Genomic DNA, 25,023 nt, shown 5'->3' with positions numbered 1-25,023 from the left:
TATCGCTCATTGGTGTTCCACATAGGCCATGAATATGTACACATTCACTTATCCGGTTGAACCTGTAAAGAAAACGACAGGCACAGATCTGAACAGAGGCCAACCTCAGGAAAATTTGGCAAGTGTAGATTGAGGGGTCCAGACGTTATCTGGCCGAAACTAAAATGCTGACTATTGCTAGTTTGCGTGTTCTTTCTAAAACAATGTCAAGCTTCATATAGTTTTAAAGATATGTTATGTAATTCAGTGGACGCGTGAAAGAAGGGCATAATATTCTTGATACATCCTTTTTATTCTCCGAAACTGCATTTTTAGCTCTGCTTATAGAATGGCCAAGTGTGTTTGTTTATCGTGGAATATTTCTGCGCCACACGTACCGTACGGTTTCAACCGGGATATACAAATGTAGCCTATGTAATTTTAGAGTTGGGAGAAAATTGTCCTCTAGTAGACATAAATTGCTCTGAAAGATATGAAAGATCCAATCACTAATAATGGTGCAAATCAAAGTGTAAAGTTGATAACTGTAATTAATGTTCTCCTGGATAATTCGTTATTTATAGGAAATACAACAAAACATCATTTAAAAGAACAACATTTTTAATATTTCCTTTGGCAGATAAAATCTGTAGACAAGCTTGGAACGCTCACCAGTAACATTGAGAGTGATAAGGCCATAACATTATGGCCCAGATCACCTGTACATACATAGCATACTCCTCTTCTAACAAAGCCTGGAAGCCTGGTCCGAGTGTTATATCAAATAACATCTCCATGTACATAAAATAAATTACGAACAGGAAAGCTAAGATTATCAGTAAAACAGTGAAGCAGTGATAATATACTCAAAACAGTAATTTTTCAAATGACACATGACAATGAAAATATGAAAATGTAAAAAAGATGAAAAATGTAAAAAGATGATACAATGTAGTTCTGTTTATAAAGCAACACAACAAACAGATATGTAGGCCCAATATCTCTAAGCCTTGTTAGCTTTATCAATTTACATAGAAACAAAATCTTTAAGCTTTTTATGTGTCATTTTCATATACCACTAAATTTTTATCTTCAAATACATTGTAAAATAAGTACACTGGTAATCTTAAATCCCTACACAAGCAGTTAATCTTAAATTAAAAAAATACTCAAGATAATTTATTTCATACAATTGGTCCTAAAGCTGAGCAGGCTTTTCAAAAGTGACTTTAATCTTTTCACAGAAACCATAGACAAACTGCATTTTAGGTACTTACAATTATTTGTAAAAAGATCATTGCAGTTTTGTCTGTCTTTCTACAATCATCGGAATTCAGGTGTTAATCACATATTGATGTAACCAACCCAGGTAGAAGAAATAAAACAAAAAACACTTATAAATTTAAATTATAATTGAAAGTTTTAAAATGATTACATATGTCACTATGGTTTTAAAAAATGTGATATGTTTCTGATATCGTCATTTAAGTACATCACAATTAGAGAAAGCGTATATTGTAGACAATGAAATCAAGAACATGCTTTAAGACCATGTCGGTCCAGAACAATTAATATTTTTATCTTGATAATTATAAACAATATAAAATTTGTTTACATTGACACTAGCTCTAAAATGTTCTCCCACTAAAACAATGATAGTATCTTAATGTTCTTGTAAGATTATAATATATGTGGGCTTCCTCTCATCAACATTATTCTCTACAGAAATGGAAGAGTCCATCTATTAAAATGGTTTACACATATACGACAATTCACACGGAAACAGTATAACAGTTTACACTGTAGAAAGAGTGGAGGGGAGTTACATAAAATCATAATCAGTGCTGTTGTACATATATGACAATGATATGGCAGACATTGGACACAGATCTAGACTGCCCACTTAATCCTCAGTTACAGCTCTGTATTGGACACCAGAGAACACATCGAAGTAATAATTACACAAATCAAATGTCTCTATAGTGTTGAATCAGGGCCTTATTCAATAAAGAAAGCATTTTGAAACATTTCAGAATAGTACTATGGTATGTGAAAATTTATAAAACTCTTCCTTTCAAAATTGTACTCCATTGCAATTAGATATAAACAGTTTGACATAATTTGTAATCTGTTTGAAATGTTTCAAAATATTTTACCCTAATGATTATAGTTCACAATCATAACACTACAAACCAGACACATTTCAGTATTTTACAAATTAGAAATTGTCAGAGTAGTACAAACAAGAAATATTGTAGAAATTAGAAATATTATAGCATTGTATAAACTAGTAATAATTTATTGTACAAATCAGAAATTGTTCACTGTACAAATCAAAATTAATTTCTTATAAAATCCTAGCAGTGTACAAATAAGAAATAATCAAGTACATATTCTTAGATGAGAAAAAAGAACATGCATGTACATTATTACAGGAGAGACTAGAGTAGACAAGAAAAAGCATGGTATAGACAAGGTACAAGCCAGGGTATTCTTTTAAAGGCACAATGATGGATTATACAGATACCATAGCTTACAAAAATATAGGTCTGTACATTAGCTACAGGGAATACTGCATGGTTCTGTCGACATCCACACTACCATCTGACGAGATTCAGATGAAAATACAATCTTCATTAAGCAATCAATGACCTTATTTGTACTTAATTTTTTTTTTAAATGTTTCAAAACGCTATCTAAAATGCTCATTTACCCTTTCACCACTGTAGACCATAATGGACTCATCCATATCAATGCATGGTAGAGTCTACTTAAACTACAAAGGGGTGAAAGGGTTAATTAACAGTGATAATTAATGGGCGACATAAAATATGAAGTAGACGTTAAGACCTCACCCCGTTCCACATTGATTTAGATGTTTGGAATGCAAAAAAAATGTTTTGGGTTTGGTCCCTGTTACTCTACCTGAAATTGTCATTTTGATTTTGCTACAGTAATAGTCACTACTGTTGTGATTAGGTACCAGGTTGTTATAGCGATTGACTGTGATTCATGGACCGCTGGTTAACTAAGAATGCCACATACATAACTCTAGGTTTGTTAAATTACTAAAGAGATCAACTAAACTCAACATCCATTCATGTTTATATTGTACATGGTGTATATTATATAATGTTGATCATACTAAATTATGTTTACATGCTTATCATGCGTGTAACAAAATGATATACACAGCATGTTGATGGAAACTTCATTGTCTGTGGATGTCTTCACAAATAATATTTTTATTTGTTACTTGTACATTTTACAAACAGTCATAGAGAAATTGTTTTTAAATGAAATTTTGAAGCAAAAAAACATTAAAATAAACACCTTGATGTGAATGATGTGTAATTGATTGACGCATATTTTGGAAGTGTTTCCTACAAAAATATTTCATTAACTATAACTCTGTGTTAAAAATGGGTAAGGTATATTTGATATAGTTAACTATAGCACCGTACTGTAAGCCTGTAAGTGACTTGTCAGATCTCTTAACTCCTGTCTCAGGCCGGCAAAAATTGCACTTGTAATGTTACAGCACTCAATTCCTAGACAATATTATAACAGGAATCACACTGTATTCACAACTAATCCTCCACTAATCTTAGTGACAGCTACCAGGTTACAAAAAACAAATTTGTGCAAACAGTCTCTAGTAATGGTTTACTAATTTCATTTAGTATAATTGCACCGACGATTGGGACGCAGAAACATTTACATCTTGTGTTGAAATCCACCAACAAAGGCCGATTCACGTGTAAAAAAAATCTACTCCATTGTCTCGACGAAAATGGTGTGAACAAATGTTTTATTGACTGCATGTGGTCAATTATGACCTTGAACAGTTCTTGTGGCCTTGCTTGTGTCGTACCCTGGGTAAGGAAATACACTGTTGTTACTTAGTCAGTGAGTTGTGGAATTGTTTTGGATGACCTAACCTTGGTTATGTTGCTCCTGAAGACCCAATGGGAAAAAGTTGACAAATATTTGAGCCACAATTTGCTTCATTTCGAGTCTGATGACCTATGTTTTTAAGGTCTAATCTCTAATAATTCAGGGAACACAACACCAGGCAGCCAATCTTATTATGCTTCGATTGTTGTTTGATGTATTAATGATTTGATTGGCTGTTGCCATGGCTAGCTGTCCCACAGACGGTCCTGGTTACCGTCCACATTGATATTGATGCAGTTGTTGTTACTAGGTGAGTGTTTGTATTTACCATTGGGTGTGCTGTGGTCAAGTCTATGATCAAGTCGATCAGAACTTGATACTAAGTCCTCCATGGAATGTTTCTTCATCAGGCTATCTGACGCCTGACCACTAAGAATGTCATTGATGAAGTTCTGCTCCGCCTCAGACATAGACTGCATGAGTGGCGTGTCTTCATACTGGCTCTCCCTGTGAGGATCATCGTCCAGGGGAAGGACCTCCGAGTAAGGGTTCTCGACACTCATCACCTCTGTGTAGTGATTTGGCTCAGAGTAGTGATTAGGCTCCATATAGTCCCCATCAATACCATCTGCAGATGAAGCAAACTCGGAGTTACACTTCAATGCAGAATCTGTAGATAAGGCCGAAAGTCTATCCTTTTCTATTGGCTCCTCGCTGATCATATGATCAGTCTCTTCAGAAGCTGAGGAGTAGCGGTGGGTTTCCCTGGAAACCTGTAGGTTGTTGTGACAATATTCCGAAACATATTCACTGTCGATGACAGAGCAGTCAGCCACAGATAGATCCCCTGCGATGCCATCCATGTCTCTGTGGTGGGGGATGTGACCATTTGAGTGGCCATTTGACTTCTTGTTGCTATGGCGACCAGAGCCGCCATGGGTGTAGATTGTTTGTTCTCGACTTGAGTAGCTGTCAAGGTCACTGCGAGGGTCACTCTTCCTTTTGTTGTTTTGGCCTACAGTTGAGAAGTTATAGGAATCACACAACTGACAAACACTATTAAATCATAAAGGATTCCACATATGCAGGCAATTTGTTTTGACGCTACATACTAAAATTAAACTACTAAATGAACCAATGTTCAGTATTAACACTTTAATATTTCTTCAAAATATATGGCAAAATATAGGTATAATGATGAAATGAACACTTAAACAAGGTTACAGAATGGTATCAATTATAAAACTTTCAGTAACTCACCTCTTGTTGTCAGCGTTGAATTCGAAGACTTCCTTCGTCTTCTTCCACTCCAAAACTTAAGCAGGTGCTATAAAACAGAAGGGAAAATATTTGTTTTATATTTGACTATCAGAGAGAGTATAATTAGAAGAAAAAAGATGGGGTTATTTTTTGGGGAAGGGAGATTATTAGAGAACAAATTTAAGATAACCTGCTTTTATCCATAGTAAATAATGTAATTTAGATAAATCTTGTAGACTAATTAAAGAAGACAATGATTTTGAGACAGGAATGCCCCTGTCAGCCACCCACTTTCCTTCAATCAACTTTGGGTCTAGGACCAAAAACCAGAATAGCAAATTTGTTTGTGGCATTTGTAATCCAAATACTTGTTTAGTCAAACCTGCTCAAATAAAAGACTTGCAGTTTAAGAGACCACCTGTAAATGGAGACTATTTTACTTATACTTCCCACAGGTGATCTCTGAATAACATGTATGAGTGTTTAAAGTTAAATCCAAATCAACAGCATTTGAGAAAGACAAAGCCAGAAGACTTTAAGTTTAAAGTGACAGTAATTTTTACTTTGGGTCCACAATCCTGAAACATGAACTCATTTGAGATATATAGGTACCAAGTACTTTGCATGGTTTGCAATTAATTGCCACAAAAAGATTAGAAAGGAACTTGGTGCAGTTGAGCTATATGTTATATAGGTAATATGTACAGGTAACAAAGACATAATACAGGAAAAAATAATAAGATCATTTTAAGACTATTAACATGTATTGGTAACAGAAAAAGATAGCATAGGGACGTTAAAACAGGCAGGTAACGACAAAACATGGAGGTGTACCTACCCCTCCACTGGAGGACGAGGTGTTGTGGGAGCTGGAGCTAGAGTAGCCAATACACATGTCCCTCAAACAGCTTGGCAGCCATGTTGAGCGGTAGGCCAGCTTCTTGTACTCCTTCTTCACCTAGAAACAGAGTAAAGACAATACAAAGTAAGCATGTTAATCACAAATTCTTGTATGACCTTGAATTTCAACACCTCATTCACTAAAAATGGCAACTACTATAATCATCATTTTGCTATAATTGAAACTGAAAAATATTATATCAAACATTTTCTGTTTGAGCATGAGCACCAGCCCAACCACTGACTTATACTTTATCACCATGACAAACTTGCATGATGTAATACAAGAGTGGCATTGATCTGTAACCCTACCATAGCTATAAAGTGACTGCTGGTCATCAATTTTGTCACTCAGGAGAGCGAAAGAATTTTTCCCCATCAACGTAAACTTAAAACGTCCACAACAGCCAACTATCCTTACCTTCTCATTAAGGAGACAGTGAAAGATGAAGATGAAGAGTCCTTGGAGACTGTTTAGCACGGTGAACACGTACGCCATGACGACCGTCTCTTTGTTGATGTAAAGGATTCCAAACACCCAAGTAAGTCCTAGTAAAACCACCAGGACTGCTGCGCCCTTCAGCCACGCCCTGTTACCACAAAACACAACTATCAAGCAATGTCATCAAATAGAAGGTCATACATGGTTGTATGGAATTATTGTTTTGCTTTTATATTTTGGAATTTGTTTTACAACAAATGTATTGCAACAGTTTATAATAGAAAACTCTGCATTATGATTGTGAGCAATTATTTTTTATGCAAGTATATCATATACTGTATTTTTTATATCTTTTTGTTTATGATACTACAATATATGCATTTTATATTTGCACATCATGGCTCTTTATTATAACTGGATACAATGATTCTTTCAGATGTATCCAGAACCTGACCAGACTTGGACTTATTTTCTGTATAAGAGAAATTCATGGTAGATGATTTCTCTTTAGTGAGTACAGGTCTTTGATTTTAGTTTTAGTAAGATTATTGTATTTGATATGCATTGATAAATTATGCCTTTCCTGAATAACATTGTTAAGTAATGCACGACCCTCCACCAGTCAAATGTAGCCATTACAGCATTGTTATTATTTAGACTTACAATTAAGAACATTTTAGTATGCGGCACTCTTCTGATAGACAAAGTATAATATAATCAGTTTGGTGAAGGTAAATGAAATACATTGTTGCAAGAAAGTTATCCTCCACGTAAACTTTGGGGAGTAAAAATGGAAAATGAGGATCATAACTCACAATATAGTTTGGCATACAATACCCATTTCCAGTACCCAACATTCTAGTGGCTGTCTCAAGATTTATAGTAAAGCTATAGTTTTGTGAATGTAGGTGAAATAGCAATAAAGTTATGTTCTGGCTAGACTTCGATATAACAAACAAAGGGGCATAACTCTTATAGTGGGTCACCCTAGACCTGATTTAAGCGACACTTACACATGGATGAACGATGGACCACAAACCTATACTCTCCTCCAGTAGTATGTGAGGGGGACATACAAGTAATTATTAAATTATATTAAGAATATATAACATGCACCTATACCATATTATACTGAATACATGTTTTATAATGCATGCATATAGAAATGATTAAAATTGGTTTATTATAATTTAACCATGATTCAAGTAATCTATTGATACTATGCAAGAGGACAATCCATATCATCGAAATCTACCTGAAAATATGTTAGCCCAAATATTTTAGTGGGACCTTAATATTTATATAGGAGGCACTATAATCTAGTGGTAGGATGCCGGGCTGGTGAACGAAGGGTGGCAGATTCGAGTCACGTCACGGCACTGTGTTGTATTTTTTAACAAAACACTTTACCCGACTTGTTCCAGTCTACTCAGCTGTAAATGAGTAGGTGGTTGGGCAGTGCTAAAATTGGTGAGTGCTGAAATGGCAGCACCGACTGTATGCTCCCCAGGGAGGTGAGAAAGATATTGGCTGGTTGCAAATGCCCATATCTACGAACTATGACCTACAAACTAGGTTGTGATAAAGCGGTATATAAGAACCTCATATAGTATCATAATTATTATTAATTATACAGAAAAAATGTCCAGGTCTTCTTTAATCGTTTAGGACAAAAGTATTCTGGTAAAGAGATAAAATTCTGGTAAAGAGATAAAAATCATTGGAAAAATTCTGTATGACAAAGTTCTGAATATAAATTTTGACCTAGTTGTCTTCAAATAGTGAGATTTACAGATTTTTCTGATAACAAAGTAATTCCTATAATTTAAGAATTAAAAACTACTTCACTTTGTCAGAGACATGGGTTTTTAAATTAAGGTGAATATTCATGTTAAAGATATATTTAAGTTTGTCTTTTGAATTTAGTTTCCAAAGAGTAGTCATGGTTACTGAAAGGACATGCCTATTAGAATATTAAGTAGCATGCACACCAAGCCCCACCATCCCTGCGTAACAAAGGTAAATTGACACCCGTTTCCAAATTAACACACCATGAGATAATATCCAATTACACTTTTAATATTTCTCATGTTAAATGGATTTGTTATCTTGGATTAAAAGAGTCTAATTGACTGATCCTTACGGTACTTCAGACTTGATCTTGACTTGCGAGTCCCGCAGCATGGAGTTGCCACTTCCCGAAGAGCTCGGATCCTGGCTGTTAGTAGTAGCATGCGCAGTGTGAAAACAAGATTAATATACCAAAGACACAGTAACATGTTTGTTACACACAGGATAGTAAGTATATACGTAGAACCTCCTCAATCTAGGCACACAAATCCAGAAACCTGATGTCCCGGTTGGTTTGTAATCAGGAGAATTGGTTAAATTCTCATTCTCTTATGAAACAGGAACAAAAAATGCCTCAAATGAAAATAGTCTACTGTATTATTATAAAACAATTTAAGCTATAACTTTGTGAAGTCTGAACTTATTTCCAAAATTTAGAAACTGATATTCTGAACAGTTTCAAGAAATGCCTTGACTGAAGAGGTTCCATTCAATTCTATCAGTTAAAAGCTATGATATATACAGTATAAACAGAAATATAAAACATGGACACTCCAACACAGTTTAACCTGTCTATACCGAACACTGCATAAATAGGAAACCTGTATAAACCAGAACTTCAACTATAAACTGAACTACACTGTTTGGTTTTGACAGGTTTGCTGTATTCTACCATTTTAGATAATCACTTATTTTTGTCAATACTGATACCGAAGGCGATACACACCTGGTAAAGTATCCTTATACTCTAACAAACACTAAGTAATTATCTTTATCAACCACTGAAGGTGATACACACCTGGTAAAGTATCCTTATACACTAACAAACACTAAGTAATTATCTTTATCAACCAATAATCACTGATGACAATTGAGGTAATTGCAGCGTATCAATTAGATAACCAATATTTCCCAGTCTTGAAGGTAATTGCAGTGTATCAATTAGATAACCAAATATTTCCCAGTCTTGAAAGTAATTGCAGTGTATCAATTAGATAACCAAACATTTCCCAGTCTTGAAGGTAATTGCAGTGTATCAATTAGATAACCAAACATTTTCCAGTCTTGAGGTAATTGCAGCGTATCAATTAGATAACCAAACATTTCCCAGTCTTGAAGTAATTGCAGCATATCAATTAGATGACCAAATATTTCCCAGTCTTGAAGGTAATTGCAGTGTATCAATTAGATAACCAAACATTTCCCAGTCTTGAAGTAATTGCAGCATATCAATTAGATAACCAAACATTTCCCAGTCTTGAAGGTAATTGCAGTGTATCAATTAGGTAACCAAACATTTTCCCAGTCTTGAGGTAATTGCAGCGTATCAATTAGATAATCCAACATTTACCAGTCTGGAGGTAATTGCAGCATTTCAATTAGATAACCAAACATTTCCCAGTCTTGAGGTAATTGCAGCGTATCAATTAGATAACCAAATATTTCCCAGTCTTGAGGTAATTGCAGCATATCAATTAGATAACCCAACATTTCCCAGTGTTGAGGTAATTGCAGCATATCAATTAGATAACCCAACATTCCCCAGTCTTGAGGTAATTGCAGCGTATCAATTAGATAACCCAACATTTACCAGTCTTGAGGTAATTGCAGCATTTCAATTAGATAACCAAACATTTCCCAGTCTTGAAGTAATTGCAGCATATCAATTAGATGACCAAATATTTCCCAGTCTTGAAGGTAATTGCAGTGTATCAATTAGATAACCAAACATTTTCCAGTCTTGAGGTAATTGCAGCGTATCAATTAGATAACCCAACATTTCCCAGTCTTGAGGTAATTGCAGCGTATCAATTAGATAACCAAATATTTCCCAGTCTTGAGGTAATTGCAGTGTATCAGTTAGATATCCAAACATTTCCCAGTCTTGAGGTAATTGCAGCATATCAATTAGCTAACCAAACATTTCCCAGTCTTGAGGTAATTGCAGCATATCAATTAGATAACCAAACATTTCCCAGTCTTGAAGTAATTGCAGCGTATCAATTAGATAACCAAATATTTCACAGTCTTGAGGTAATTGCAGCGTATCAGTTAGATAACCAAACATTTCCCAGACTCCCCCAGACAGATCTCTACATCCATCACACAGTTATGATATACAATAGTGTACCACAATTCCAATCTTGGAATGAAACAGTTATTTTTTTTAATCTTCAACTCATCCAAGTGGATGTATGTTATGTGATACTCTTGTGTATGATGACCACCATGCTTTCGGACTAATGTGTTTGTTCTTTACATTCTATGGATAAAGGAAGATGCAGGATAATATAAAGGGATTAGATAAAATAGTTTACTCCACTAGTCTGGTGACAAGGACTATAACTACAGGATGTTCTGTAACTGTGTAACACAAGTTTGTTGATAGGAGTATAGAAACATTAAATATTCTTGTTTCTTTATTCAGTTTCATTCTCTTAATTCTAATACTGTTTTTAACTGATAAGCCATATGTTTTTTTCTGATTTCAGTAAGTTTATGGCGACTGTACCTTATTTTCTGTAGGCGTGACTTTTCCTTGGTACGAAGGGTAGAAGCGAGAGTATTCGCATGTTTACACATCATGTACACAGCTATGCTTAGCATGATGATGTTCAGCTGAAACAGGAAACATGTATCTATATACGCCAAGGAAACATGTATCTATATACGCCAAGGAAACATGTATCTATATACGCCAAGGAAACATGTATCTATATACGCCAAGGAAACATGTATCTATATACGCCAAGGAAACATGTATCTATATACGCCAAGGAAACATGTATCTATATACGCCAAGGAAACATGTATCTATATACGCCAAGGAAACATGTATCTATATACGCCAAGGAAACATGTATCTATATACGCCAAGGAAACATGTATCTATATACGCCAAGGAAACATGTATCTATATACGCCAAGGAAACATGTATCTATATACGCCAAGGAAACATGTATCTATATACGCCAAGGAAACATGTATCTATATACGCCAAGGAAACATGTATCTATATACGCCAAGGAAACATGTATCTATATACGCCAAGGAAACATGTATCTATATACGCCAAGGAAACATGTATCTATATACGCCAAGGAAACATGTATCTATATACGCCAAGGAAACATGTATCTATATACGCCAAGGAAACATGTATCTATATACGCCAAGGAAACATGTATCTATATACGCCAAGGAAACATGTATCTATATACGCCAAGGAAACATAATGTACAGCAATTTGGATCACTTTATTGACTTGACATATAATTTTTTAGCTGAAACCTATCTTGGAGCTTTTGGTCCAACTTTGAAAGCATTCCTAATGTACACAAAGTGCTTACTATATAATTATAAGACAGATATATTGTCTTGTTCCAAAGTAGGTCACTTTGATCTTTATTTTGACCTTTGACCCCAAAGAAAGGAAAACTTGTCAGAATATTTCTCCTATCAAACTTGGTATGACACATATAGGGAAGACAAGATTCAGGTACCAAAATCAGGCCAGTGTGTCCATTTTTTTCCCAAAATCACTGAGAAATTGCTTCTGTAGGAACACCTCTACAATACCATTTCATGTAGAATCATCCTTTACTTTGAATGCAACTTTATAATGTGTAAAGGGGAAGTCAAATTAAATGTAACACTGATTTTGATATGCTATCGAGTAATGACCTTGACATTTTTTTTCTCACAAAAAGTAGGTCAGAGATCAAATCACAGGTAACCCACCTAATTAACAAATACATGCCACACACTGTCCCATTTGTGGACATGGATATGAGGTGATGACATCCTATCTGAAAACTCAATGAAGATTTTCTGTTCCAAACTAATTCTGTATCAACTTAGCCACTGTTAAGTCAGCTCCAACTAGCTGGGTATGTATCTGAATGGTCAATCCATATAAACTTACGGTGATAACAGCAGCTACTGGGCCCACAATCCATATAAACTTACTGTGATGACAGCAGCTACTGGGCCCACAAAACTCCAGATGAAGCCATTGTCTGTCCTTAGCCAGCAACTTTAAAATAAAAGACAAATTTTGATTAAAAAATAAAAATATATATCTTGTAAAACACACGGAACAAATAAACAAACAAAATTTAAAAGTTCTATTTCAACATTTAATTAAGTGGCTATATCTATTTTCTTAACATTTAAACTGCATATCAAGACCTATATTGTACAAATGTTACAGTAATTTGTCCTATGCTCAGGAATAAGCCCGCTCATTTTCTAACAAATTTTACACACCAATCAGAGTGTGATTCAGCAACAACAGCTGAGTTCACCATCGTGTAATGAAATTTGTATCAGTATACTCACTGTGTGTCTGTGCCATATCCTGACGGCTGGATCCCGGCCGCCACTCCCACCACTATAGCTGGTATTCCTGTCGCAGAGAAATCAGGGGATAGCAATATTAGTCTGATATTCAATATTTTAAAACATATTTCAAATAATCAATTTACTCTTTTTTCATTAAGAGAATAATTTGAAAATATTTTCCAGTCCTTTTACAATTTTTTTCAAGTTCTTGAAAGATAAATGAACATTTTTTACCATTATTATAAAACAGCTCCTAAAAAACTTGGCACTGGCCTTGTGCAATGGAACAAGATAAGAAAATAGTTATTTTTGGAAAAATCAATATTCTAGATCAGAGAAGAAATGGAAAAAATTCCGATAGATATCAATCAGCAGGGCTTCAAGCACATGAAAATTTAATTTTGTGAAGAAAGAAGTTCCCCCCCGAGTTACAGAGGCTGTGTATTGTATCCATATCGATCTACTAATGTGACACTCAAGGATGTCTTGTGTATTGAAGAGAACTGATACATTTAATTTAATCAAATCTTTCCATCAGTGCTGATCCAATTTCCTAAAAGAATGAAGAGAATACTAAGTTATAAGATTTATCTCCCTTCCTTTCCAGGTTTCGCAAAGAGATTACAGAAAAAAATTAATCTACCAGAATTTTTACATTTAATAAAAGGCAATACAAACTCAACACATTTTAAATCAAATCAACCAGAAAAATGTCTCAAAACAACTACAAAGAAACCAATCTTTGAAAACTCTTGTACAGAGTATAAGACAGAAATCAGTAGAAGTGACAAAGGGAACTTGACAATAGGGGCTATGGCCCATAGAAACACTTGTATAACGAAGTTTGTACGAAGATAAATGATAGTTTTACCATATCCACATAAATAGTAGATCCTGCTGCGAGAACGACCCGGTTCAAACACTTCTATCAGCATTACGTATAGCTGTACTCCCTCCAGGCACATCCAGCCAAACGCACACAAGAACAGGTAGTGAAGAACCCCCGCGATCACAGCACACACAATCTACAAGTAAAAACAGGCCACTGTCATGGACTTCTTACATTTTTCTCAAACACCTTGACCTTAAGAAAAGCTTTATCAAAACCTTAAAGTGGTATTATAAAATCTGTGACTTTTAAAGGCTCAAATTAAACAATTAACATTTTTGGCTATATAACTATAAATTTTATTTATTTTACAATAATTATATTTCGACTTAGGGTACATTCGCCTATCTGGTTGAAACGGTTGAACCGCTTAAACCGGTTGAACCTGTAAAGAAAACGACAGGCACAGACCTTGACCGAGGCTGACCTCAGGAAAATTTGGCACGTGTAGATTGAGGGGTCCAGACGTACCTGACCGAAACTAAAATGCTGACTATTGCCAGTTTGCGTTATTTCTTACTAAAACAATGTCAAGCCACATGTAGTTTTTTAGATACGTTAGGTAATTCAGTGGACGCGTGAGAGAAGAGCATAATATTCTTGATACATTGTTTTTTATTCTCCGAAACTGTGCATTTTTAGCACTGCTTATAGAACGGTCCAAGTGCGTTCGTTTATCGTGGAAAATTTCTGCGCCACAATTACCGTTTCAACCAGTATACGCGAATGTAGCCTTTTAGTAATCCATCTTTTTTGACCAAATGTTAGCGCACAGGGTCTTACTGTGGGAGGAAACCTGAACCTAAGTGGTCAGGCAGGTTATCCCATAACGTTTTACGTCCAATCAGGGAACCAAACTCTGGCTGCCTTGGTGAAAGGCGAGTGCATTATCTACTGCACCACCTGACCACCTTAAAAAGATGTCCTAATTTGACATTTTTATTTTTTTTAAATTGACCTTTAGGAAGGTAAGCACTAGCACACACAAGTAAACCACCATTTTATGTTTTTTTAAGAGATGTCATTTGAGGCGAAATTATGACCATGGATTTCGGAGGTGTTAACCTTTGACCTCTAAGCGGTGACATCAACACTTACATGGTTCTGCGTCATCCCTATGCCGACCAGGAACAGGAGTTCAGCCAGCATGAGCGAGAACACAAGATTCTTGTGTATGGTATTTCTGTCACACTGCAGCTGTCTGTAATATACACAAACTTAGATTAGGTGATATTCATATTGTATACGACAGGATGCATTTTATTTTCACGATTCATGTCCGTTAGCAAAATGGCAAACTCAACAAAGGATGAAGATATTTTAAAAGACGTAATGGCAAAAAATTAGCAGGAGGACACTTTATGGATAACAGTAATAAAACTTGTCTGTCAATGAGAGTATATCACAAGGGAAACAAGACTTTTTTTCATTTTAATCCTTTTACTTTCATCATCACTGATTTATGTATATACATGACCAAGAATTGCACAACATTTAATTTTCATTGGCTGTTTGTTCATGACTTTTTGATAAAAAAAAAAATGAAATTGACTTCAATTTAGTTCGTGGTGGGAAATACTTACTTGAAAAAGCAGAATGTGAAGAAGCTGAAGAAGAGACAAAGGATGGAGATGATACAGCCAATGAATGTGATTGCTTGTAGTGATACTCGGTGTTCTATAGACAACTGGGGAGACAAAAAACAATAAGTCAATTTAGTACATCACATGATAATTACTAGGATAGCTATTGGATAACTACCCTTGTTCTATTTGGTATAGTTAGCATCCGCCCTTGACGACGGGAACTATACCTGGAGACGGGCACTATACCTTTTTTTTGGACCACTGAGACTGCGGGAAAAGTAGCGTGACGCCAAGAGTTGCGCCCCTTCTCCTAGGGGGCGCTATACATATTCTACTTTCAGTTCATTGTTGTCGTCTGCCAAAATGGCTTCGAGATTCGGGACCGGGAATGCCGATTGCTTTGCAGAGGCTCAGCAATGTATGAAAACGAAGCAGGCGACACAATTTGCAGTCACAGTTAGTACAGTCATGTGATGTACTAAATCTATTATGACCCTTTCCCTCGGGAACAGTTCTCTTATAGTGTTGTCTGGGGAGGTATAGTGCCCTCGCCTAACGGCTCGGGCACTATACCTCCCCAGACAACACTATAAGAGAACAGTTCCCTCGGGAAAGGGCCATAATAGAATAATAGAAAACAATTTAGTAAATCTACAGCAAACAGGCAAGTCAACCATCACTACACATGCAACATACAACTTGGTCATATTCAGACCTGAAGGACAGAAAAAAAGTGTGAACAGATATGTATTTAAACTGTTTCGAGTTTATTAATTATATACTTACACACACTACAGTGTTGTGATCTGGGTCGGATTGTTCAAAGCGGCATTGTTATCAGATAACATTTCCAACCAGGTTTCTAGGAAATCATTTTATCACATAATGTACTGTGTTATCCAGTGAATATAGCCATGCTTTTTTTTGCATATTGACCCATGTAATATGACCTATCAGCCCTGTGATTGGTTGTAAGTTTCAATTGTTTCAATTGCGACTTCATGCCTAGGACAAGTACATGACGTCACAGACTTACGCACTGGAGTCAAAAGGGCGCTTTTTTACATTTCAAGGTTGCATGAAAATGTTGATTATTCTAAATCTGTTTACCTGCCTGGTTTAGATTTAGTCTATATTTGTTTTGAAGAATTGTGTCGTGAGAGTTACCTCAGTTCCACTGACGTCCATTAGGACAGCAAAGTTAGTGAGATGATTACACTGACAGGTGGTGTGGGTATCGTTGCTGGTCACCAACTGACATCCTGATCTTGACCAGTGGGCTGGCTCACTGAAGGACAAAAACAGGATTTTAACAGGTGAGACTTATTTTAATAAAGAACTAATTCAAAATCCTTTTCTTGATCAGTATGCAAGAACACTGAGCAGTGCCAGATTTAAATATGGTATGAGATATGCTGATATTCGGTGTCATAAAAAAATGTCATTAATATGGAAGGCAAATGAGGCAAAACCCCAATTGCAGAAAAACAATTCTCCTATTAAATTTAAGTCAATCTTAACCTTAATCAGGAAGTAAGTACACTGAAGACTACATTGATTCAGAATTGTTTTCAAATTTCTTCTGAAAAGCTCAACTGATTGTAACAAAGCTAATGCAAGGCAATATGGAATAGGACTTCTAAGCCAAAGGATTGTTATCTACACAAAATCGCACCACAATGTCTCTGCTTTACAATAATTATTAAAGCGATCTTTTCATGCTTAACTAGGGTACAAAAAAATAAGGAAAAATAAAAACAAGATATACTTACTTGCTGTAGATGTCCCAGTAACTACACACAGGGTCGTACCCAGATTGAGACTGCAAAAACAATATGTATTACTTGTTATTAAAATACAGTATACATAAAATCAAAATATTTCTTTATGGTTTTCACTTTAAACAGATCAATAAACAATAAGCAGGGATGCCAAAATAAAAAGTCTTACAAGAGATACCAATGTTCATTTGTTAATTGTATATTTCTATTACATTGTGTGCCATATTGAAACTTTCTGGGTAAACACAAGGTTCTGAGTATCAATAACAGGTAAATTAAACTGTACCTCTATGTGTCTCAAGGTAAATATGATTGGCTCTTTCAAAGGTGTCGGTTTTCGAGAATTGTTAACAGAGGCAGAGAAAATCTTGGAGTTGATAGTTCCTGCCCTGTTGGGTGCCTCAGTAACAGACTGGACATCCGTGTCGGCCCGTCTGGACCTGTAACCCTTGGTGTCTGTCTGTGTGTCCTTGGAGGAGGAATCACTAACCATCCATTCGTTCAGATGTTGGTACACCACAAATACAATTCTCACCACACCTGAAGTACAGGACAAATACACCGTAAAAATACTATTCTCACCAAAATTAATGTTCGACAGCTTTAAACATATCTATCATGACAGATATAACATTCAAAATACCTCTTTAACATTGCAAATTAAAAAACAATTGTACCAAGGTATCTTACTAACTGCAAACGGTACCTAGCTATCCTAATAATTTACAAAATGTCCAACCTTATATTGAATACATTATTTTCTTTAATGATAAGGCAAAAATAAAAAGCAGGCCAACATTTCTACTTTACAGTAATCTTTTGATTTTGATGACTGACCATCCTGATGGGCGTTTTGGAAGCTCTCAATAGGGAAAGTGACTTGGTCAGCGTCCTTTGCCCACACGCCTCCTGCACTCCTCGATGGAAACTTCATGGACTTCTTAGTGACGTCAACAGCAGTGACTTCCATCACTGAAATAACGACAGATTGAATTAATACCTCCTTTTTACTTAATCTGATTGCATATACTGTTCTTATATATGTTGTCACAATATAATATCCAATGTCCATCTACTACAATATAATAATTAATTTCACTGCGATATTTTCCATAAGATCTCGGCCACATTGTTAATTTGTTCTTGAGACAGCCCGCATAGCAGGATGAAACATGTAGACACAAGTTAAGATAACCAAACTGTTCTTGTGATGTTGAGCATCTTTTATACTTTCATTCTGATTTTCTGAACACATAAAATATACTAAGATTTCCTCTTAAATAACTTGTAAAATTTGTTTTTCTCTTTTTGGAATCACATCAACTTACAAATGTTTTCGCCTGCTTGCATGATTGACTCATCCACATACAGTGTGCTGGCTATCTCAAAGCCCGTTTCCTCCATACCAATCGCCAAGGAAGTGGCAACTTCTGACCGGTCAACAGCGGTCAGCTTCTCCCAAGAACTACTATGCTCTTGTGACAAAAGGTTACTTCCTGTTCTCACGATATTCTACAAAATCAATGAAAATCGTAATTAAACATAGATCATTTTATTATTGTCTACCTGTCAATTTGTTTCTGTATATACTTGGGTGACATCGGGAATTAAAATCATAGTTTAAATATTTGTCGAAATGTCACTCTTTCACTTACCTTTGTAAGTCTCCTCATGGTCTCTTTCTTGCGTTTTTTGGAGTGCTGAACTGTCTGTCGCTTTGCCAGTTTGATGAGGTTAGGGAGGAGAGTATTGGCAGTTTTCTTCAGATCTCCGACCCATATCGCCTTGCCACGATTTGTCATCTGCAGCATTTTTTCTGCTGTCTCTTCTGCATCACTGTTTTGTGTCATCTACAACACCAGAGGTCAGTGTCAGGGTCATGTGACCAGAACTAACTAATCAAAACAAGGATATGATATAACTAGCACTGGGTTAGAGGTCAAAGGTATTACATGGTCAAGGTCAAGGGTGAACAGACAATGTGGACAAAAGGGGCAAAGATGAAGTTTTTATATATGAATCTAGGTCAAAGTTTAGGTTATAGTTGAAGGTCAAACTTTCTCCCATGAACTAAGATCTTTAGGACAAAGGTCAAAGGTTCTCCAAAGTTAACTGGCAGTCTGTTTAGTGTTATATGTCAAAGATCACCAGTACAACAGTTGTGAATGAAAATGTTAACCATTCCATTACAACACTGTAATTTATAGCAAATTTTTAGGAGAATTAGATTATCCATTGATGATTGAAATTCTTCATAGATAACATGATACATCCTTAAAACATTGTGACAATGCAATATAATAAAATATCATTAAAACATCAATTTTTATCTCTAAACATTGCAGCAAATACAAAACCATATTTTATGAACTTGACATATGAGAAACCATTGGAAATAGCAGTGAAACTTGAGAGAGATAAGGAGAGATAGAGGGGTCAAAGGGGACGAGGTTCCACACACTTACCATATCTTCTACATTCTTCACCCATGAGGACACACAGTTCGACTGATCAGGTTCTCCAATCCACTCTCCTTTCCCACACTGCCAAGACATCATACCTGCAAAGGCAAAGAGACACCTCGTTCTTACATGATAATAGGAAGTCTCCAATTCCCCACCATCTGCTGTACAGGAAATGTACTGCTTTATTGCAACCAAAGACACCATCCCAAAACTAAATCTTGAAGATCTAGGATGGTTCAAGGACAGTCTTAAATAAGGGAAAGATGCTTTGTAAACATAATGTTTCAGAAAAACGATGAAATGATCAGATTATACATTAGAAACGCACTAAGTTAGGCAAGTCCTTAGAAACTAACTAAACCAAATCAATCTACTGTACCCTTTAACTCATATACCCCTGAAGACACATTTGAACTCTTCCGATTCAATGATTGGAATAGTTCATTATGAAATTTCAGGGGTGAATGAGTTAAGTTGGCTATGCTGTACAAGTTTAGTCTTTATGGCAATACCCTTTTCCTACTATTAAGCAAACATAACACTACACCGTGAATGTGGAAGTTTACAGTTACTCAGGCTTAATCTGTATGCTTCCACATGCTTTTCTCCTCATTTCAAACTTTAAACTTATAATCCAGTGAAAATATCATGTTTTCAGTAGATCTGTTTTTTAATTTCAAGTTTTCTGTCCTGAAGCATCCCTGTCCAACTCATTTAACACTGCAGGCAAAACACTTGAAATTCCGTTGTAGTTTACAGCAACCTTTAATTTCTTTCTGGATATAACTGATGCAGGATGGAGCTAATCAGATAGGCAAGTTGGTTACAGCCACTGTATTGTAAACGGAGGTCAGGTGTTGGAATCTCTATATGGCTCTAGCTGTTGCATTTTCTACATTTTATTTATGAAAAGTTCCACAAGGAATGGGTTTCATTTCAGAATTGACCTATTAAATCTAATTTCATGCCAGTATAATGTTTCCAATTTATAGTATACAATTTTTTTGCCAGTGGTATGATGATCATTAAATGAGTAAAAATGTTGTTACTTAGTCAATACTCATTATGGTTACCATAAAAATACAGCAGGGGCCAATGAATGCCCCTTGTTCAAAGTAGTGTATATGGTAACCTACCTATTCTCCCCTCTGGACAGGGTCGTTCAAAAAACTCTCCCTCCTCAATGAGCGGCCACCATACACCCTCCCGATGTCTGCCCTCACAGGTCCTCAGTTTAGGCAGATTATCTTCATCATCTGTGTTGGGGGTAGGGGTAGGGGCCAATGTGGGAACAGGTGTAATGGGGGGCCTGGGGGTAGGACGTGTTGTCACCCTCAAAGGAGAAGTCGTCCTTGAGGGTGGAGGGGGTTCCTTTGTGGAAGGTTTGGGAGTTGGGGTAGTTGGTTTCGGCGTGGTGGTGGCTGAAAATCAAAATGTAACATGATTAAAACAAGACTTGGTTCTATACAAGAATAAATCTCTAATTTTCAGGTTTAAAAAACAATCTCTGATTTTTAGCGACAAAACAGTATCTCTAATTCTCGGAGTCAAGAGTTTCCTGTCAGGTATATTTTTGGTAATCTAATACAATCAGTTCATTTACATGTACACATCCGAGTGAATCGTACAATTTTAGTAAAACAAAAAAGTTGAATTGCTAGAGCAATGTTGTTACCTATGGTAGGGATTGTGGATGTACTGCTGGTAGTGGGTGGACCTGGTAATCAAAACAGAAAAAAATAAAAATCATACAAAAACAACAACACCACCACCACCATAGTCACTACAGCCTCCATCCTTACAACCTCTACAGGACACACCTACACAGGGTCAGCGTTACAACACAGAAGGTCAAAGTTCAAGGTCACAACTAAAATTTGTGAATTGCAAATTAATTGTAATAGATCAACAAAATTCAAATTTTTAGCTTCTGATAATATTTTACAAATAACATGACAGAAAAGATATGAAAACCAGCAAACTGCATATGTGAATAGTTTCCTGATTAGCCTTGAACAAAACCTCTCATGTTTGAGTCTTCATTTACAAAACTCTACACTAAAGATGGTATACAGTCATAAGGACAAATCAGTAAAACAAATTGGAAAGAGAATTGAATTGAACTTTTTTTAAATGAAATGTATAAGATATATAAAATAAAGATTTTACATTTTTTTTATTTTACTTTCATAAACGACAACGTTGTAATGGAAGTCATACATCTTGTGTCTATCATACTAACCAATAAGTTACCAAAGGAATCTGAAATCTTATACAACAAAGATTATTTATTCTGTTTCTACAAATAGAAATATTTCATTTTGTATTTAAAACTCAATGTCATTTGTAAGTTTGCTTGAGAAGGATAAATCAGCACATACTATGCATAACAATGTCGTACAATTTCATAATTAAATAACAAGATACAGGATGGTTTAACCTAAAAGATATTTGAGATGAAATGGGAGATTCAGGAACACTATCAACCACCTCATTCTCGTACATCTTTAGGGCAAATCATCTCGGTGTGGAAAATGAAGAGGGCAGTTAACCGAAGAAACATAGGGGAGAGGGTCTAAATAAATCCCCCCGGTAGACATCCTGAATTGTATTTCGAGCCCTTAAATGGAAAATCAATGTTGGATAGGGCCTAGTGTTACACAGAGCTGACATCAAACCCACTACATTACTACCGACACACATATACCTACAGAGTAATGAAGACAAGTTCTCCAGATTATTTTCACTAAATGGAATATTTATTCCATGAACAAAGAAAAATTGGGCAGACCTGAAAATAACGGATTGGCATGCTGGCAAGCAGACAACATATTAGATGTATTAATTGACTGGGCATACACACACATACTGGTCATCCAAAACTGAATAAAACACTGACAGTAATGCCAACAAATGCGGTTAGTTAGAACCAATTAACTAATCTACACACTAAAGTTCTATACATAAAAAGGTTCCGATTCTGTTGTAATTTGAAGTCAGACTTTTTGAATTGAACATAAAAAGATCGGAGGAAATTTTTCGATTATTTTAGAGTACATCACTGTTTGGGTGTTCTCGGCTTAGCATGTGTCGATGTTGAGAGCAACATCATAAAATCTTCTTGTAGGTTCTAATGAACATTTGTAAATTCAATTTTTCACTCGTTTGTTCCTGATTGTTTTATAGAATTGCACTCTTACCAGTACTATTATCTATCTATTATCTTAAAAAAGTACAAGTGTTATCTTATAGATTCCACAAGTTAATTGTAAAAGCTGATGAAACATTGACAAGTTTGCTTTGTGATATTTTTTTTCATTCTGAAATATGACATTCTATTTAATGGAGTAGAAAATATTTCCATTAATTCTGCTGTTCATTGCTTCCTTCAACACAGCAGTCGGATTTCTTGCTGCCATAAAGTTTGAATGATGCATATTGTAATATTCCCAAGTCTACAGAAAGCATGCTGGGACACATGCCATGCTGACCTAGGTATCTTACATCTGTCCCCAGAAACTCCAAATGGCAAATCAATAAGGGTAAGTCTTATAAATCACTAAAACTCTAGGGAGGATGCAAATTTTATGGAATGGCCAAATCAAAAATGGCTACAAACAGGGGGAGGGTGCTACTTACTAGTAACAGCTAAATGAAAATTTATTTCAAACAGGGAAGATGTCAATTTTTTTTTTTTTCAGGTCTAAAACTGGAAGATGCATAGGTGATTGTCCTTGATCCTGTTCTTCAAAGCAACTTTTAGTTTTACTACTTGTAAATCATACCAAATTTTCAAAATTTATTGCTTTCAATTCACAACCATTGTTTTTTGTATTTCCTTAAACATACAGATTTAACAATTTCTTTCAATATTTTTAAAATATATGTTCTATGAAAAAAATATGTGTAGACTTGATGTTTAAGTTCTGAATCTGTATTTGAACAACAGGCTGCTGGATCAATGAATAAGAGTCGTATAGAGGAAACGGAGTGTGACCTGTTTGGAAGGGAGGGAGAAGAAGGAATGAGGGTGGTAAGGAGGAAGAGGATTGTTACCTGTTCTCACACAGTAGTAGTGAGCCTCCAAGTATTTGCTCGTGTTAACACAGGGGTCACCAAACACATTGTTGTTCACCGTTATATTGCAAAGACGTCGGCCATCACACCTACAAACAAGCCAATCAGAAACGGGGCGGCATGCAGTTAGACCAATGAAAAAGTTAGATACATATGATAATTAAATCATCTAAAAAGGTTGTATGTGGGTGTAGGGTTATTTCCCTTCTCTCCGCACCTTTTACATAGGTGCTGTCTACTAGGCAGGGTTTTATGAGACACTCTTCCTCACTTGATGTCTTACTAAAACAGTTAAGTTTCGGTAAAATATATAATTATACACACAAATATATATACATATATAAATATACGTGTATAATAATATATTACAGAGATTTCATAAAGAGTTTGCATCATGACTTTTTCGACCAATATATTTATTTTAAACAGAAGTAAATCTAGAACATAAGCAAAAAATAAATCATTCATCAGAGAATAATAGAATTGTCTCCGATGTTTGGATGATAAGTGGTTTTTGAGGGTGCCAAATTCCTCTACACATACCAGTTATTCTCAAGTTAACTCCCATGCCATTGGCAGACACACAATTTCTGATGTAAAACGTCTGGCCAAATTCAAACTTTTACCATATATATATATCAAACCAGGGATACACTACATATTTATTGATCAGTTCCGTGATACATGTTTTTACCTAGAACGCCCTTATATAGAACTGCACTATATGATTTAAGTCGTTTGCAACCTTGTGAAAACCTGTAGTATATCAGGCAAATCATGAGGAACAGAAAATTTGCAAAAATAAGTCTTCAATAACATGCTATTCTTGATTATATGTGGACAAACATGTTTCTGGCATATGGTTTAATACAGTGTACCGACAATGGCACTGTTAATTAGGAACAACAGAACGGCTACGCTAACTCATTGGTCACCATGGAAACACACACTTACTGAAATTTCCATATTGAACTGGTGTTCAGACAAGTCACATATGTTAATTTCACAAATGCTGACGTTTTAGATCACACACTTTGTGCTTATATTTCAGATCACACTTTTGCAAAATTTATAAATTCATATTTCTACAAAAATTTTAGTAAGGAGCAAAAGAATAGGGAAAAAATTAATAAATCTTACATTTATTCTCAGCCTGAGGTAATTTTGCATCAAAGAACAAAGGTATTCTCAAAAACTGTTTCCATGGTAACAAAATGAAATAAGGCAAAACATGCATTGCGTATCAAAACTAGCTTAATGTCTCAATGCATGGCTTACCATAACACTCAAATTCGACTTCTAGGTACATTGAGGCATGTTCACAGGGCTCCT

General features: G+C 35.6%; 1 protein-coding gene across 11 annotated transcripts in view; it reads right to left on the bottom strand.

Annotated features, from left to right (window-relative positions):
• Positions 1-582: 582 nt before the first annotated feature.
• The window catches only part of LOC110466659 (adhesion G protein-coupled receptor L2-like), an 80,285-nt gene continuing 55,844 nt past the window's right edge, over positions 583-25,023 (bottom strand). For 9 of the 11 annotated variants that reach the window (XM_021523320.1, XM_021523319.1, XM_021523324.1 and 6 more), the window contains exons 4-24: positions 23,671-23,780; positions 21,290-21,331; positions 20,751-21,035; positions 19,615-19,709; positions 18,805-18,999; positions 18,478-18,661; positions 17,987-18,121; positions 17,436-17,689; positions 17,141-17,190; positions 16,536-16,656; positions 15,366-15,469; positions 14,881-14,983; positions 13,765-13,918; positions 12,891-12,957; positions 12,519-12,585; positions 11,061-11,167; positions 8,622-8,696; positions 6,458-6,626; positions 5,975-6,094; positions 5,137-5,203; positions 583-4,891 (exon numbers count right to left, since the gene is read on the bottom strand). In XM_021523320.1, coding sequence (XP_021378995.1) covers positions 4,122-4,891; positions 5,137-5,203; positions 5,975-6,094; positions 6,458-6,626; positions 8,622-8,696; positions 11,061-11,167; positions 12,519-12,585; positions 12,891-12,957; positions 13,765-13,918; positions 14,881-14,983; positions 15,366-15,469; positions 16,536-16,656; positions 17,141-17,190; positions 17,436-17,689; positions 17,987-18,121; positions 18,478-18,661; positions 18,805-18,999; positions 19,615-19,709; positions 20,751-21,035; positions 21,290-21,331; positions 23,671-23,780 — 3,274 coding nt within the window. In that variant the 3' untranslated portion in view covers positions 583-4,121. The remainder of the gene's footprint in view (positions 4,892-5,136; positions 5,204-5,974; positions 6,095-6,457; positions 6,627-8,621; positions 8,697-11,060; positions 11,168-12,518; positions 12,586-12,890; positions 12,958-13,764; positions 13,919-14,880; positions 14,984-15,365; positions 15,470-16,535; positions 16,657-17,140; positions 17,191-17,435; positions 17,690-17,986; positions 18,122-18,477; positions 18,662-18,804; positions 19,000-19,614; positions 19,710-20,750; positions 21,036-21,289; positions 21,332-23,670; positions 23,781-25,023) is intronic. The other 2 variants (XM_021523327.1, XM_021523326.1) reach the window with 2 other exon arrangements.

The sequence above is a fragment of the Mizuhopecten yessoensis genome, unplaced genomic scaffold (assembly GCF_002113885.1).
Source record: "Mizuhopecten yessoensis strain PY_sf001 unplaced genomic scaffold, ASM211388v2 scaffold11139, whole genome shotgun sequence".
NCBI lineage: Eukaryota > Metazoa > Mollusca > Bivalvia > Pectinida > Pectinidae > Mizuhopecten > Mizuhopecten yessoensis.
The sequence above is the reverse complement of the archived record's forward strand: the minus strand, read 5'-3'. Positions and strand labels throughout refer to the sequence as shown.